Source organism: Hetaerina americana, unplaced genomic scaffold, assembly GCF_022747635.1.
Source record: "Hetaerina americana unplaced genomic scaffold, ioHetAmer1.1.p SCAF_9, whole genome shotgun sequence".
NCBI classification, from domain to species: domain Eukaryota; kingdom Metazoa; phylum Arthropoda; class Insecta; order Odonata; family Calopterygidae; genus Hetaerina; species Hetaerina americana.
In genome coordinates, this window is record NW_027287538.1 from 47491488 (window position 1) to 47510353 (window position 18866).

The 18866-nt window shown below is 33.9% G+C and overlaps 1 protein-coding gene across 1 annotated transcript in view; it reads left to right on the plus strand.

Moving 5' to 3' along the window:
• The window catches only part of Syt14 (Synaptotagmin 14), a 494521-nt gene extending 477139 nt beyond the window's left edge, over positions 1-17382 (plus strand). The window contains exons 5-9 of the mRNA XM_071598065.1: positions 1405-1513; positions 2650-2807; positions 5931-6094; positions 12460-12601; positions 13882-17382. Of these exons, the coding sequence (XP_071454166.1) occupies positions 1405-1513; positions 2650-2807; positions 5931-6094; positions 12460-12601; positions 13882-14079 (771 nt within the window). The 3' untranslated portion in view covers positions 14080-17382. The remainder of the gene's footprint in view (positions 1-1404; positions 1514-2649; positions 2808-5930; positions 6095-12459; positions 12602-13881) is intronic.
• The last annotated feature ends 1484 nt before the right edge of the window (positions 17383-18866 follow it).

The window sequence follows — 18866 nt, forward strand, 5'->3', positions numbered from 1 at the left end:
AAACAGCAAAACCGACAACAATGTGGGTCGTTTTCGACAATTGATAGACTCTAACCGCCGATTGAGTATCATTATGGTTACCACTGAACTGAACTTGTTGTCTACTGTTGTGTTTCGCATTGTTACCGAAGATTTAGCGATAAGGAAAGCGTGGCCCAAGCTCGTGCCCAAGGTATTTGCCACAATGCGCTACGAGTCCGCGAGTTCCTGGCCAAACACCAGGTGTCAACGCTGCCCCAGCCCCCCCTGTAGGCGTGACCTCGCCCCAGCAGACTTCTTTTTGTTCCCTCGGATTAAGGCAGCCCTGAAAGGAACCCGTTTTTCGTCCATAGAAGAGATCCAATCAGCCGTGACGAAGACCTCGCGAGGAGAGGTCCCCGAAAACGTCTTCCGGGGCGTGTACCGGTCATGGCAGAGTCGCAGGAAAAAAATGTGTAGAGGCCCAAGGAGAGTGCTTTGAGAGAATTTTAAGTGTTTGTGCAAATCTGTTCAACATATTACTTTGAAAAATAATTTCATTACTTTTGGATTGCACCCTGTACTTATTAGATCTGTGAAAAGTTGGAAAGAGTTTTCATACCTCACAATGTTGGAATGCAAGTCCTAATAATCAAGGAAGGAACCAGTTTGGGATAGGAGGGAGCAGACCATTTCTTAAAAAGAAAGAGTTCAGGTTATGAAGGAGATAAGATCTAGGGCCCTGGAAGTGAAATAAAGTCAAAAATACAAGAATAATTCTCCCACATGTACCAGAGCATACATACTTACAAGTTCATTACCTTCAGCTAAAGGGTTAAGTCAAGTGGTCGATCAATTATATTTATCATTCTTAAAATCAGAACAACACAAGTCTTTATCTCTATTTAATTAGCATATTACTTTGAATGCAATAATACTGCTTTCACTGCTGCTAGATAAAATTCACATTATTTTATACCTAATTCAAATTATAACAGCATTCAATAGAGAGCATAGATTTAGGATGGTTCCTATTATTCTGGGTGAGCTGGATTGGTTTGATAAGGGGGGCTTGGGCCTATGGTTTAACTATACATGTTGTTAAGGAAGTCTTAAAAATAAGGATAAAGGAGTTTGTAAGGAGGTTATGATTGAAATGAAGATACAGCAGGTTGAGGAAGGATGATGTAAAGAAATATGTAATGATTAGGAACTAACCCTCTTTTTCCCACTGAGGTTTGATGACAGCATGCTGTCCTTGAGCTAATTATTTTCAGCAGACAATTGCATATTAAGTAAAAAATTTCCAATTATTCTAGTAGTGTACCATGTGAATGTTTTAAGAAATCAAAAAATGCCTTCACAATATTCAAATTTTTTCATAATTTTCCATTGCTTAACATTTTTTTTTAATATATGATATTTATTTCAATATCTATTGAACAGGTACGGATGATTTTACTCCCGAGCAAAAAGCAGAAGCACAAGACTAAAATCCGACAAGGTGATAATCCACAGTACATGGAAAGTTTCTTACTCCATCGCGTAAACCCTGGTAAGTCGAAAATTTTCAAAAAAATAATTTTACATGAAGTGATTTTTGGTTTGTACACTTGTCGCGCCGTTTTTTTTTTTTGAAGAAATAAAATTGAAGATTTCTGTTTCTAAATAATTTTAATGGTAAATATTTATGGAAATAATTAGCATTCACATTTAGTTCACTGAACATAATGATTGTTTAATGAAAAGGTTTCGAAGAAATCAAGCAAAAGATACAATTCCTTTGACCAAAACATTTAAAGTTTAGAAAGGAAAGCTAATGTTTAAAGTTTAAACAACGTTTAAGGAGATAACCGTGGGTACCTAAGAGGGCCTTTCCAAACAAATATAATCTGTAAATTAAACTATAGTCATGTTTTCAATCTCAATGTTAGTCACCATAATTTCTGTTAAATAACTTGCCATGAGAGGCTTTGTTCAATGGTTCGTCTTTATTCATATTTATAAATGCAATAATGCATAGATAGGGTCGCGGTAGTCCAGTGGGTAGAGCGTTGGCCTGCTGACCGGAGGGTCCCGGGTTCGATTCCCGGGCAAGGCACTCTGGGCACCTGCAGCTCCACCCAAGCTAAAGTGATTTTTCGGGTACCAGGTCTTCCTGGGAAACCATAACCGGCACAGGGAAAGGAACTGGCCCCCCTACTCTGATGTGTCAATTTCACACGCCGTATAGGGCTTAGTATTGAGTGAACTCTACCATCACTTACTAAACGGACCCTCGGGTTGATTACTGTGTTTATGGTTTTTAATGCATAGATATTTCTTTGTAAAATTACTTCATAGAAATTTCGAGTATTTGTCTCCTATCTGTTCTTCTGGTGTGTTTATGTATGTATGCATGTGCATTGTAAGAGTGATCACTAATAAGACTTGACCATCAGGACAATTGCCTAATTGCAACGATATAAGTTCTTAAATAAATAAATAAAAATTTCATATTAATTTGAAATTGTCACCAAAAATAGGTACCTAATTCCTTTGCCTATTTTCTTTTATCCTCCCTAGACAAATACATTGAAGATAGTCCTTATTGTACTTCATGAGGAAACATTCAAATAATGTCCATGGTTTCATTACATCAGATCGAATTTATTACCACTCATGTCCACGTTCACCTCTTCCATTTTTCAGAGGATGTTAACAGTATGGGGGTTCGATTTCGGCTCTATGGTTGCGAGCGTATGAGACGGGAACGCCTCATTGGAGAATACATGGTGAGTTTTGCAGCCATCAACCTGGAACTGGAAACGACCCTGTGGCTACCCCTGGAACCTAGAGCTAGTCTCGCTGTGAGTAAATGACTAACTGATGCAGTCCTATTATGAATTAATTTTGAAAGTCTTTATAACATCAAAGAACCAATAAACTTCACAATAAAATATTATTAAACATTCAATCATAACAGATTCATAAAAAATTCATGGTCATGTTTGTGAGTTGCATTTGCAAGTTATTCAAAATTAATTGAAAGAAGTTCATATCAGCATATTTATTAGAAATGATCATGAATAAAATGATCTGACAGTTTTTTAAAGAAAGAAGCAGAAGAAAAATCAGGTCCAAATAATCTATTTTGCCTCAAATCCTGTGTACAGGAACATGATATGCTTTGCTCTGTAGAATTAAAGAAGAATTAATGAGATAATTTTGATTTTGTACAGTAAGATCAGACTTTGTTCCTCTCTCCTGGAGTGTAGTGGCTCAAGATGCTTCAATACTGCATGAAAATTTGCTTAGTCATTAGTTCATTCACAATTCCTATCTTAAGTGATTGCAGTCTTGTAGACTTCCTGTGACATGCAAATATGTCAGTAATCTTCAGTGTAAATGGAGACAAAACATATGACATTTACACTAAAATAGATCAAATAAGGGTGCAATTGAAGAAACCAAGCAGGGAAGTATTGAAGTCTGATTCTTTACAATTAATGAATACTAAGATACAGGGGGTATTTTATTCCCACACTGCAAGAGCTTTAGTAAATGAAAAGACATTAAAGGAAAGGTATTAATGAAATTGGCAAAATTGAAAAGGAGTCTTGTTACAGTGCTGTAAGAAAGATGAGATCATTTAAATAAAAATCAGATGTGGCCTGCATGCTACCTACGTTCCTAATGCACTTTGCCTTCTTGTGGCCAAAGATAAATACAGCATTTAAAAATACACGGAAACATATTGCATTACTCCAGTTAGTTCGAGGTTTTTTCTTTGTACCTCTGCAAAGGTTTAATGAAGAAATAATCTTAAAATCTTTTCCTTATACGGTTTATTCTTTAATTCGCTGTTTGTTTTATAAGACATATTTTCTTCTAAGGGTGACAGACTTTTAGAGAGAATGGCTCCAAAAACATAGCTACCATGGTGACCCTGCTCAAAAGGGCCGAAAAAAAAAACACTCGAAATGCATCAATGGCAGGAAACTTTAAAGAAAAACACATACGAGTCATGGATATTTATATTGTAGGTCTAGAAAGTCCTGAAAGAGTCTTGGAAAATATTTGTTCAGACTTGGCAGTTGCCCTTTCATTCATCATGAATGAAATTTCACTTTGAAAAAACTCCATGAAGAAACCTGCAATTGAGCAGTATAACTTGGAATTTTGGAGTATTGATGTCATTTTAAAAGACACATGGATAGTGGATATAGCAAGGAAAAAATAACTTGTTTGAATTTTAATGTGAATGACCAATCTAATTATTTTTTTATAACTAGCAGATTTCAATGTGTTTTATGTATTCCAAAGGAAGGAAAAGAATTGAGTGTCATATCTGTATGCAATGAAGAAGCATTAATACATTTTATTCTGGGTACAAAAACCACAAAACAACTGCCTATCTAACACCACACCGCAAATGAGAGGGTAATTGTTTAGCACTTACTACTATGAACAAGAATACAACAAATAGATAAATACCTCAAAATACAAGGAATAAGAATATTTTGTCCTCTATCACCACATTGCCTACTCATGTTACCTGTATTGTCACTTGTTGATGAATTTGCATATCCTTAATGCTTGCATTAAAAAGGTGTCATGGACAGTTTCAACATTCATCAATGAGGTCTGTCGAAGAAGTATCCAAACTTGAATTTTCCCATGCACACCTGCTTGGTAGTGGCATCAATGTGCGTGCTTGAATTTTACCATATGTTAGACTGTCAAAGAGGTTCGGATAAGTAAAGATTCCACACATGAAATTTTCCGTGAAAATTTGAACTCACGCAAGGTAACTGGGAAATTTGTATGTCCAAGCTGCTGATTGCAGAACAGAAACAACTGTGTCTTGAGGTTGCACAGGACCTGCTGGACATTACCAACACTGACCCTGAGTTTCTGAACACTGTGATAACAGGAGATGAGTCAAGGATGTAAGGGTATGTGCCAGAAACAAAAGCACAGTCCAAAAGCTCTAATATTCTTTAAAGACTCAAAAATGCCAATGCAGGGCTTCAAAATTACAAGCAAGGTAATTTACCCATTGTAAGCAAAGTTTTTATTCTGGTCCATCAAATTTTTTTAAACCATTTTCACCAATCGATTTTCTGCACATGAATTTCCCCTATAGCATAGTCTATGCTATAGGGGAAAATTATGCAATATTTCCAGATGTAAATTTTTACAATGTCCATCAAATAACATTACAGATATGAGGTAGTATAAATGGTAGCATGGAGAAGGTGAAATAAACAGAGAAGAAAACAAACGAGGAAGTACTTGGTATGGTGGGCAAAGAGAGGGGTTTGTTGGGAGAAATCCTATGGAGGCAGGAAAAGTGGCTGAAGGGGGTATTGACCGGCAGTGGGATGTTGAAGACTGTAATTGAGGGGAGAATGTTTGGCAAACGAGGAAAGGGAAGGAACAGGATAGGGATGTTGGACTGGTTGAAGGGAGGAAGAAAGTACTCAGAGATGAAGAGGGACCTGATGGTAGAGTAGGATGTTGTGTTTTGCTAGGGGTCACAGATTATTTAATCAGTAATTATGTCCATCCAAAAACCTACCTTAACCGGTAGATTACCTAATAATAATAATAAATGGTAGCAAAAAGCTCAAATACCCAATTTTTTTATTCTTAAAAATCTGAAATGAAAACTTGGAATTAAAAAACTCTACTTAAAAAATCTTATTATGGGGAGAGCAGAGGTGAAGTAGGCATAGGAATAGAATGGGCATGTTGGATGAAACGAAGAATGGCAGAGAGTACGTAGAATTGAAGAAGGGTTTATTATAATGTTAAAGGGTGTTGGTCTTGTCTCTTGCCGGGCAAAGCTTAGATAGAGCAGTGTTCAGTATTTGTCCATCCAAAACCTACCTTGAATGTTTGACTTCCAAATGAAAGTGATTTCCCTCACACATGTTGGCCTTCCATTCTCACATAAGAATATTACCCGAGGATTCCCTTTGGTACAGCACCAGTCCTCAGCATCTGACTTACTGAGTCTGGCACGGAGCGACTCAACCGGATCAACCCATTCAATGCAGCACGGAGGAGTTCCAGAGCTCCTCCTGGGTCTTGCTTATAACGGTACAACAGGGCGATTGTCTGCGGAAATTGTAAAAGGGAGCCACTTCAGGTACAGAATCATGTCTTCTCACTTCACTGTAAAGAAAGCACTGCTTTTGTCATGAAATCCTTCACCCAAATTAAGTAATGTAGTCATCCTAGTTTTTTTATTTTTGCTCTGTTTTTTTATGTTATTAATTGATACAAAATATGTTTTCTATGTTCTGTTGTGCATTCACTGCCTTGCTCATCGCATGTACTTATGAATACTGCATTTAGTTCATGTAATAACTTGTTGACATAGAAATAAATCATGATTTAACAATATATTATCATTAATAAAGAGATGTTTAATTTTGCTATGCTTTATTTTTTCCTTGAATCACTTTTAATCGATGAGCCATTTCTTGGCAGTATCAACCATTGAAATATCTACTTCAATTGGTGTCCAAAAGATTGATTTCTTCCTCATGATAAAAGAATTTTATCTTAACCACAGAGTTGTAGAAGATAATTTTGGATGTTGTTCACTCCCATTGTCATCGATGATCTCTTTTTTGCTTCATTGAACTCTTCAGTGAATACTTATAAAAAAATATTTTTATTTCAAAATTTTGGTTTCATATAAAATTTGAAAACAAGCATAACATTTGAAACATTAAATCTATTTTCATACGAATAGCAGAAGTAGTTTTAAGGTTGTAGTAGTAACAACCAGTTCCAAGTTAGGGAATATCCTCGGCAGCTGTAACACTACAGGATAAATCAAAGGATAATAATAATTTATTTGGTCAACCAATAAGGATAACATGATATATATGTATGGTAGAGCATAATTTAAGGGTTTAAATACCAACAAAGTGGACAGATTCTTAGCACTAATGGATTCATCAATATTATAATAGTTTATTTTGCAGAAGATGCTTGATTTTGGACTTATAAACAGAAGTGCTACAAATACCTTTCAGTTCATGATAGTGAGCATTGAACAGCCAAAGTCCTATTACTATTAGGACAAAAAATGAGTATATTGTTAGTAGAAAGAGATCATAAAGGTTATTATGGCCTCAAGTAAAGTGATAAACTATATTTTTCCAAAATTGCAAACATTTTTTAACTAAATAAAAAGATATACAAAATATGAACAGAAGAAAAAGGTAAGAGCAACATTTTTTTTTTAAATGGGAGGATAAGACACCAGAAAAAATTCATTTTCAATCAGTCTGATGGTCCTTTACCGCAGATTAAATAATATGGCAGATTCATGAGGTGAATGGCCCTAGAGCAGAGTATGTACCATATTTCGATGTGAGTAAAACTCAACATAGAATTGTAGTACAATCATCACATCCAAAGACATAGAAGATCTTATTAATCTTACTGAAAAGCATATATTTCTCAATTTGGAAGTCTAGGTACTGGTGTGAGGCTCACAATTTAGTTTGCATAAAGGTACAAGCTTAGTTAATTCACCATGGATGACTACAGAATTGGCTTGTAATCATTATCCACTATGACATCATCAAAGAATTATTTTTTCCAATAGATCACACAGGACTACAGGTTTTAATGACTAACAAAACACCAGTTGCTTTGGTCAACAGACACAATGCCATTACTTTCATATAAAACTTTTTCAAAATTAGCAGATGAGAAAATAATATTGGCGTCATCTTCACATAATACTGACTGAACATCCATTGTTTCAAGAAAAATACCAGAGAGGTAAATAAAAAATAAAATGGACCCCAGTATCTAGGAAAAATCCCTGAATCTTGAGATTTTTTAAGAAGGAACAGAGTTTCTATGGATCTTAATACCTACTGGAATTGGAAATGAACTAAAATGGAAAAATATTCAGTCAAGAGTTTCACTTACAGAAAGTCATAGATGATTTCTGGCATTAATAAATATGTGTATCCCCAACTCTGAAAGAACTAACGATGGCAAATGCATCAAACTGTGACAATATTGGATTGAAAAGGGAATGGGCTAAGAGCAATGATAAATTTATACATAATTATCCTACTACGTGCATGACACTTTTTTCACAATTCCCTATTCATACCTCTGCCATAGGTAATTATGCTTGCATGACAAAACAGCTTGCAATTGAGCATGTGAAGAATGGCACTGTCTCATCAAAAAAAGAGTTTTCCCTAGTTCTATCCAATAAGAAGGGGTCATAATTATTTTAGTTACATAATTTATTTTATTTTGTTAATCTGCAATGTATGCATGTGCAGTATAATTTCCATTCATTTGACTCTGATATTGCCTTGGTGGAGGAGGTTGTCTAAGGTTGAAACATTCAGTTCTCCTACAAAAATTATCAAGGTAACATGCAACACTGCTATGGACTAACTTGCTTTTACCTAAACAATGAGCAGCTGAGGCTGATTTTATACCATGTGACACTTTTTGAGAGCCTGGTCTTCCCTAGAGTGCATATAGAATTTGGTTAAAAACGTTTAAGGAGGGAAGGCAATCAATTTCAAAGGAAATTGGACCTATAGCTCACATCACTGATTTCATTGGAGTAGACATCAACACTGCTGCTGCCATTGTGAAGACATAGACATATTGAAGATTTAGAGCACTATCAGAAATATGGTAAAGTCCATCATCTATTACTTACTTGTTGATGAAAGAAATAATAATGGGTGAGACATGTTTATGAGCAGCGGGTTCTGCAAAACCCATCTCACAAAATCATGATTTTTTTCATAAAAATTAATATCTAATGTTTTGCTCATTTTGTGTGTAGTACAGAGCTAGTCTCATTTGACTTTATCCTGTCCCCCAATGAGACTAAACAACTTCATGGAAAGTATTATCCATCATCAGAAGCAGATTTAGGTGATTCAAAATCAAATCAATGAAATTTGTACCACACATAAATTACACGTCAAGCTAATAATGTAACATAAAATGAAATGTCTGAAGAATGATATATACAAGTAAAAACAATTATGATCCCTCTTTATTGAATTGTCCCAATATATCAGCACTTCAAATAAACATTTACACATAAAATTAGAAAAATAATTTGCATGTGATAATTATTATTTGTTCAGTGTGATGTGGGCAGATGGGCATTGGATAATTTTAAGTTTAACTTAAGTTTATAAATATGTATTTCCTTATTTTCATCATAATTCCAAAGTTAATTATCACCAACTCACCTACAGGGAATTAAATTCCAACAACAGATCATTTTTGGAGTACTCTCAAATGAATTATATGAATCACCAGGACCTTTTTTAAATTAGTGGAAATTATTTACAAATTTTCAAAACAAAAATTACAAACAAAAGGTACTACTCTAATCTCCCTTCTGAGAAAATCCTCTCCAACTCCTTTATCCCTCACTTAAGATTCAACCATATGAAAGACGCTTTTGAAAGACATGTATTGCACCATTGTTTAAGTATGATAATTCAGCATATGCTACCAATATTGGACCAATTTTGAAACATTATTGCTTGGTACCAGTCATTATTTAGCCAATTTCAGCCCAATAACTATCCAACATCCAAAGTTATGTGGGCTCTGATTTGGACACTAGGAAATAATGACAATAGCCAATGGATTATCAATATTCCCACAGAAAAGATCAATATGAGCACTTGCACCCAAAACATCCTTGCTGATATCCAGTTTAATGAGAAATGTGATAAAAAAATAACCAAATACTTAAAAGTATAGCATTATCTACAGCACAGAGGATAAATCTGACTATGAAATAGGTACATTTCAATCAAAATAACAACTATCTAATTAGTTTTTTCCTGATTCTAAGCACTCAGGCACTGCCCAATGTTAGATAAGTATCCATTTATAAGAATAAGCTGAGATAAAACATAAATGCAAAATTATAGTCATTGATTTTCCATTAACTTTATAGCAATTTTTAATTCCTTTTAATTGCTTTAAGTGAAACAATATGTACATGATCTTTTCAAGTTCTCAGAATTATTCTAAAAATGCTCATACCCTTTAGGTGACCAAAACTTACATTCCTTTTCCCCTGAGCATCTCTTTAATATTCCCAATGAAAGAGAAGCTAACAAAATGAATTACCTGATGCACAAGTCTTCAAAGATAATGTTTATCCACTTCTATTTGTATTAAGAAACATTTTTTTTATCTTTTGTATCATTTATTGGTATACCTATTGTTTAGACACCAAATACTCTAGCTAAATATTATATTTTGTAGTGAGTGCACGCAGTCAGAAATCCTATTTAAGTCTTATTTGCAACAGAAATTATTGTTATATGAATTCAAACACTATGCATCTTATATTTTAATTAGTAGGTTCATGGGAGAAAAGGGTTGTAACATGATCTCTCACATTAAATTTCTCAAAAAGTAAACTTTTGTAATGATTTTATGTGGGTACTAAATTTCCAGATTGTACACTAAGACTAAATCATATGAAAGAAGTAACATATTGTGAAAAATTCATCCAGCAAACCAATATGAAATGAAAGAAATTATCTCCAAAGCTGACAGATATACCAACCAAATCACAAACACAACAAAAGCAACGTTCATCACACCAATTATCTATAATAATTTAAAAAATTCCAGCAGCTTTATAGTGTATGAATGAAATGTGATTTGAAATTGGAAGGAGAATGCATAATCGGAACTGAGAAGCTTTGATTGGAATACCATAGAACAAGTTGATTAGATTTAGGAAGATCAACAACAATGGTACACATTCCAAAGGTAAGCAATCGGAATCATTGAGAGCAAAGAGGTCATGATTCATAATAGAATATGGAGGAGAGGGAATTAGAAGCTCAGAGTTGGAGAGAAAAAATTTAAAGAGAATTAAATCATACACAACAAAAAGGTGAGAATCAAATTGGGTTAAGAATATAGTAATATATATATATATATATATATATATATATATATATATATATATATATATATATATATATATATATATATATATATATGGAATATAGTAATAGTATAGTAAACGAGGTACAGATAGAATTTTGATCACCAGGAGATATTTCAGAAAGGTAAAAAATACTTCTAATGGTGTAATCATGGATGCTAGATCATAATTGGCAATATTTCTAGATTAACTTTCACATGGATCATGGCTTTACAGATATATAAATTAAATACAGTCATGATTCCATACCTAATAAAAAAAAAAAGACTTGCAGTGGGAAAGAGGGTAGATGGAAAGTGAGGACAATTAGCAGACGTTATATCAACCACAGCTAACCTGCAAGCCAAGGGATTTCAATCAGAGCTGATCATGCTATAAAATCAATTGGAGAGGCATGGGAATATGATATACCTTCATATAGTTTAAACATTGAGATTCCCAAGGAGTGCAGAATCAAAGTACAATCCAGTGCAATTTTAACAGCTCAAATATTAGGGAGGAAAATTGAAACACTAATAAATTGGTACCATTGCCATTATTATTTGGAGAAATAATGATATCTAATCTATTAAGATATTCTCGGTTAGTGTATTATATACATACTGATACGTTACTCTCAACAAAATAAGGCATTAAATCCATTTGGAACCAGGCTATAAACACATATAAGGAATGATCTGCCTCATTACATGAAATGTATTCATTCTCTGAGAATATTTTTTAAAATGAATTTAAAAAGTCCTATGAGATTGCCTTAAACTATGCCCTAAATTCCAAAGAAACTGCGGGAGATGCCGCAACAGTAACTTTAACGGAGTCATCCGCTAATGTGCATTTCAATGCAACGATTTCAGAGTTTAAAAATCATTCGCTTTGACTGGGATTTGAACCCGGATCCCTTAATATCCAGTTGAGTGGTTTAGCCAGCTAAGCTATCGAGGGGTCCTCTTAAAATTTCTGAGTTTAAGAGGACCTTGATAGCTTAACTGGCTGAAGCACTCGACCAGACATTGAGGGATCCGGGTTCAAATCCTAGTCAAGGCAAATGATTTTTACACTCTGAAATTGTTTCATTGTATGTCCTAAATGATTATATTTTACTTCACTCATTTATTTTTATTATATTCTTTTGCAATCATTAAGGCTATGTAGCTTAAATAAGTAAATTTGTTTCCTCTCATTTATAACAACTTTGTATAAATAAATTGAGGATATTAAATAACTCTTATAAACAGTTGCAGTGCTCTATTTGATCTTTTGCCTTACTCTGTTCCTCTATGAGCTGCAGGCTCCTTGAAACATGAATTACAAAATATCATATATTTTTATATTATTGTAGTTTATTAATGTATTAAAATTATTTTATAATATAATAATAGAAAAGAGAAAAAAAAATAAAATGAATGCTTCATCATCTTCATTGTATTTGATATAATAATGGTACATCTTGCCATTAATGTTCAGGGAAATTATCTGTGTATATATTTTTTATCTAACGTCTTTAATATCCCTTCCAGGGACATGGCAATGACCCGAGCTCCTGATACCCACGTTAGACTGTGTCTAGTCAGCAGTAGTGGGCAAGAACTGGCTCACAGCAAAACATCTGTAAGAAGGAGCCAGCCAAATCCTTTGTTCAAAGAAGTTTTCATGTTCCAGGTTAGTAAGACTCAAAATGCAATGATGCAGCAAAACATTAATTAAAGTGATCAATCACACTTCATTCGTTAGAAATATTCAATCATGATTCGCAAACTAGCAAATGAGTGTAGTGGCGGCTCATTAGTTTCTATAATCTGTCAAACTGCATTTGAATTCAATGAGAGTCCTTCCATGACAGCAATATTTAAAAGTGAGTGACATAATAATAATTTTATTTATCCTGTAGACCACAGAAACATGTTAGTGGGTAGATGAGTCATCATCATTATGCAATAAAAGATAAACACACACATATATAAATAAATAAATAAATAAATATATATATATATATTTATATGTTTTAATACATAATATATTTATATATTTTTAAAATATATATATATATATATATATATATATATATATATATATATATATATATATATATATATATATATATTTATATGTTTTAATACATAATATATTTATATATTTTTAAAATATATATATATATATATATTTAATTCCTACTAAGTAGTATTAATATTTATGTTCGTAAAATTGATACCTTAATTTAAATGTAAGAGAGAATGCGGCCAAGGGAAGGGTTGAATCTCCTCCCCTCTTTTATGTTGCCATTGTACATACCTAATTACTCCTTTCCTATACCATTTTATTTCATCTTCACATAATATGACACCAAAAACCCCTTAAAACTCAAATCAAAGCTGTATAAATGAGAACCTAACCTTCAGAAATGTAGTTATTCAAATGTCACTGCATCAGGAACTATTGTGAATTTGGTGGTAAATGCATGAAATGGTGGTAAATTCCACCAATACCTCTTTCAAAAAGGTATGTTTAAGAAATTTTTTTTTCCATTCGGTACAGTGAAGTACCTTATATGTAATCCCTGGTATCAGAAGTAATGATATATATTACTATATTATCTATTAACTAGTGAATACTATATATCAACGTTACAACACCAACCAAAACATCTTTTGCGTAACTTATAATATTTTGGAGTTGTGCCAAATAGTGCCCGCTTAGCATAAAATTAGTCTTAAATTTGTGAAATTTGGGGATAAAGTTAACCTGCAGAAGACCACAGCTTCACATGTAAGATCCTGGAGTGATTTCTGGACAGATTATTTCGGGAAAAAAGTGTGCCATATATGATTTAACGCCATAAAAAAGGTTTGATGAATTCAAATAGCCTCTTATCTTCCACCTGATTCAATGCAATGAAACAGAAATTTGATAGAAGAACAACACAATGTTACCATGTATTTCAGGTCGCCCTTTTCCAGTTACCTGATGTCACATTGATGGTATCCGTTTACAACAAGCGCAGCATGAAACGCAAAGAGATGGTGGGCTGGTTTTCCCTCGGCTTGAACAGCTCTGGGGAAGAAGAGTTGGCACATTGGAATGACATGCGGGATGCAAAGGGGGAGCAGATCTGTAGATGGCATGTACTGTTGGAGTCATAGGGGAAGGCAACATCATCATCCCATTTTTCTTTGATCGCAGGGGAACCTTTTAATGTTTGAAAAAAATAAAGTGTTCCACTTGGGATTTGCTCCCAAAAACTAGCCGACTTAAACACTTATCTCCCCCCCATCTCACATCACACTTTATTCTATCTAATTGTGCTTGCTGTCTAATGCTTGGAGGCTGTGTTTTGCTCAGCCAGGAGCAATTGCTGCAAGGGCAAAAAAATTCTCTGTAACCTCTGTTACTCTCTGGAGAGATGGGCTTGAGGTTGTGGTTCGTCCATTTGATGATGACCACGATTGAGTGTTTTGGGTGCACGGTTTTGGGCCAAGTCAATGGCAAGACCCTCATCCTGGTATTAAAAAGAGACCAGGAAATTTGCTTCTCTGTTGACATGAACAGACGTTGCGTGGAAGGGTATTTGCCGGTAATACCATTTCTGCCAGTTTCTTGCCCTCTTCAAAGAGGTGTACCTATTGCCAGAAATGGTTTAATTCCACCTTTTAACTTGCTTCTTTGTGAGAGGAAATATTTTCCACTTTGTAAAAGATTATTGAATGAAGTATAATGAGGTTTTTGATGGTTAAACGAACATGTTTTATTGGGTGTTATTATCTACAAATTTCTATCCAAAGAGATTCTTGTTGTAATCTGCTGTCAATATCTGTGGTTATATGCCAAAGAATTTTATCAATTTTTCAGGACTCAAGCAGTCTCCAATTCCCATATCTACATATGAATATGCATGTGGTCATAATGCTGTCCGAATCATTAATGCAGATAAAAGAGATTAAGTGCTGATCAAAATGTGTAAAATCAGCTTAATCCCATTCTATGGCATTTCAATGGCTATTAATTGTGATATCCTTTGAAGGTGACTCATCATAGTTATCGTATCTTAATATATGCTGCACACAGACTCTCGAGCACAAATAAAATTATGAACTGATAATTTAATTTTTTTATTTTATCCATTGTGAAGTTTGGCAATTTGACAAAAACATGACAATTAATGTTTCCCACATGTTTGGAATCATTTGAATATGATTACCACCTAAATTTCACCAAATGATATATCTAAGCAATGAATGAGAATTGCGAATGCATGAAAATATAAACATCCGTGTGCACTGTTGACAATGTAATTTTAAAAAATACCAAAGCATCTCATCCCTTTGATTGCAATGGAATTAACTTGGTGGAAATACAGGGAGATTCTTCAAGTTTTCTGTAAAGATGTAACTGAAGCCATTAATTTGGCAGAATGTATCACTTAAGGCATTAAAGCCAAGTTGAATAAAGAAAATTACAATTATTAGATTGCCCCAGTGTTAAGGTTAGCATAGGTACTGCAAAATCAGATAACAAGCGTACTTGTTCATTATTTGTTTTCGGTGTGTATCAGAGCTGATATATATGCTCTATTGAGAAGTATTAACATAGGCCAACCAAGAATAATTGTTAAGGGTTAAATTTTATGTAGCACTTTTATAAACTGATTTCAGTTTTGAGCTGTATAATAACTCAAAAAGAGGCTAATTTTTCCTTTGAGTTTCAAAAACGCTAGTCATGATTACAATCTTTTTCTTTTACCTAAAGTTTAAGATGCTTATTAATATTGTTCAAGTATACATTGCATCCCCAAGGATTTTATGCATTTTAAATGTAAATAAGTATTAATACACCTTCACTGCAAAATTAATAAAAGAATTATTTTTGTATCGGCCCAGATTTCTACACTTCCACTTTTACCCATGTGTTCAGTATTGTGATTAAAGCACCTAATGGGAAAGAAGTTATACAGAATCTTAATTTCCTTAATCGTTATGCAGATTTAAAATTGCAACAAGTGTTATTCACGTTCTACTCACTGAAATATCAGAACATTTGATTAATTATCATTGAATTTTTATTATTTTGGCTAAAGAGAGAGTACTAAGTCCAGAGCAATATAGTTTTATTAATATTTGCAGAATTTTAGGGAGGATAATGACCACAGACCCGAAAAATTGAAAGATAGCCTTCAATTTATCTATGCTTCATCTAATGCATTTCTCCATGCCTAGTTAAACTTTAGCGATGAGCAGTTATTGCACCATCAAGCTTTAAAAAATTCATAAGGCTTAGCTGTTAATATTTTACATTTATTGCAAATTTAAAAAAAAAAGGCTTTGACCTCCATACTACAGAAAATTTTATATACTTTTAACAGCACCTATGTCTTTTCGTCACTTACTTTGAATTCTTCACATTCTGTGCTGATGAGGACATTAATTTTTTTCATCCTTACAACTTTTGGCTCGGAAGTCCTCTGTGACTGACTATTTGCTATATGAAACAAGTATTTGAAACATCCTTACATCAACATGGTTGAACATTTTAAAAAAAAAAAATCAAGACTGTCGAATGGATCGCACAAGTGTAGCTAGGGATTTTAGGAAATAGTTAACAATGATTTACACATAAATATATACATATTGCTGTCTCTTGCACAGCTAGATAATGTCCAGTGATAAAGATTATTTTTACGAATCTAACATTTCACCCCCCCCCCATTGCATTAACTACACATATGAAATTTTAAAGGTCGCACAAAAAATGTATGTCTGTTGAATGGGACCCATGTAGTAATGTTCATTTGTACAAATGTATGAGGAGCGTAAAGAAAGATCAAATTTATCTGATGGTACTGTTCAAAAACATTGAGTGTACAGGTATGGAACAAAAAGCTTATTGATGTTGTAGTGAACATTGTATAAAAATAATGATTATAAAATCTGGCTCTCTTGATTACTCCTATACCTTTCATTAGAATATCTTAGGTAATATCCAAAATCAATTATACTGATGGATCATGACAGTTGTAATTATCCATGGTAAGAAGGTATGTGCTATGTCTGGGTTTGCAATGAATGGTTACCTAACGAAGAATGACATCTATCCTTTATAATATCCCAAGGTAAAAAATTAGACCATAGAAGCTTACTGGCTTTTTAACAACAGACATGGCACATAACAAATGTGATGTATTAAAATCGGTACATTTATGTAATGGCATAAATGATTTTTATCTATGAATATACAGTACGAATAATGGAATGAGGCAACCATAGCATATTCATGATTTAAACTAATGTTGTCTGATATTTTAAATTAAATATAATTTTCTTACTTTTTCAAATCATTTCATTACAAGTGTAATGTCATAAAATTTCTTATATTTCATGTATAATGTATAACAATGGTATTTTAATGAATCAATTTTGTACCTTAGGAAGTGTACAATGCATTTACTGCAAATTATAACCACAGTGGATATTTTTCAAATAAAACTGTGAAAAAAAAATTATTATTATTCTTGACCAGATCAATTGACTACTACCCTTATCCAATATAAATGTTTACTTTATGCCAATTTGAAAAAAACTGCCTTCACAAATGTTAAACAGTTGGCAATAAAACCTCAGTAAGAAAATGTGTTAATTACCTAGAATACACATAAATATCATTTCCCATTGGTTTCAAATGAAAGAAGCACAGAGGCATCACTTTCAGTGATGTATTTAAATTATTCAGTCGCCTGTGGAAATGGAAAATTGAATAAAATCTCTAACCATTTGCAGGATGATATACTCAAGGTAGGGGTCGCAATAGTCCAGGGGGTAGAGCATTGGATTACTGACCAGAGGGCCCAGGTTCGATTCCTTGGCAAGCCTCTGTGAGCAGCTCTATGTGATTTCTCAGGTACCAGATTTTCCTGGAAAACCATAGCCGGCACAGGGAAAGGAACTGACCCCTCTTCCCTGATGTGCGAATTTCACATGCCGTCGGGCTTAGTACGATACTGGGTGAACTCTACCATCACCTACCAAACCGACCATCAGGTTGATTTCAGTGTTTATGGTTTTTTTTTATACTTAAGATGCAGGAATGTACTAACCCAGTGGGTAGAGTGCTGGACTACTAACTAGAAGGCCGGGGTTAAATTCCCACAGGATGTCTTTGGACACACTCTGTTTCAACCAAGCTGTGTCATTTTTCAGGTACAAGATCTTCCAGGGAAACTAAATGAGGTGCAATGAAAAAAAAATGGTCAACCTCATTACCCTGATGTGTGAAATTCACAAGTCATATACAACTTAGTACTAGGAGCCAGGAATATAGAATGAGCCCTGACAACTACGGGATTCAGCCCAATCAGCTGTGTGTCATGCCTGGCAGCAGGAAAGGCTAGACTTGTGCGAACATTATCACCTGAAATCTTTGCAAAGCGACAGCAGAAGCACAAAAGGCACAGAAGAGGGTCTAACTGAGTTGAATGCATGGAATGTAAGAAATATGTTCAAGAAGAGAAATTAGAAGCAGCACAATATATGAAGAGGAATTATAGATATTTTATGGCTATATGAAGTGCGATTGATGAAGGATTGCTGGAATTACAGAAGAGATAATTAAAGGATAACATACAGGACGGTCAAAACATTGTTAGGAACTATGCATACAAAAGCAAAATCTTAGATAAAAATCAGAGATATGTGAGGAAAAATATTAGGTAAACCAGAGAAGATTCAATAGTGATGGAAGAAATACATTGAGGAACTGTATGATAATGAGATTAGGTCAGCAAGATGAGACATAAAAAGATTAAATGACATAGAAGAGCAGAGCTTAGATCCCGGCTTACTTGATGGCTAGATAGAAAGAGCATTACGGATATTGAAATAAAATAAGGCTGTTGGGGTAAAGAACATTCCTGCGGGACAAATTAAAAGCTTAGGAAAAT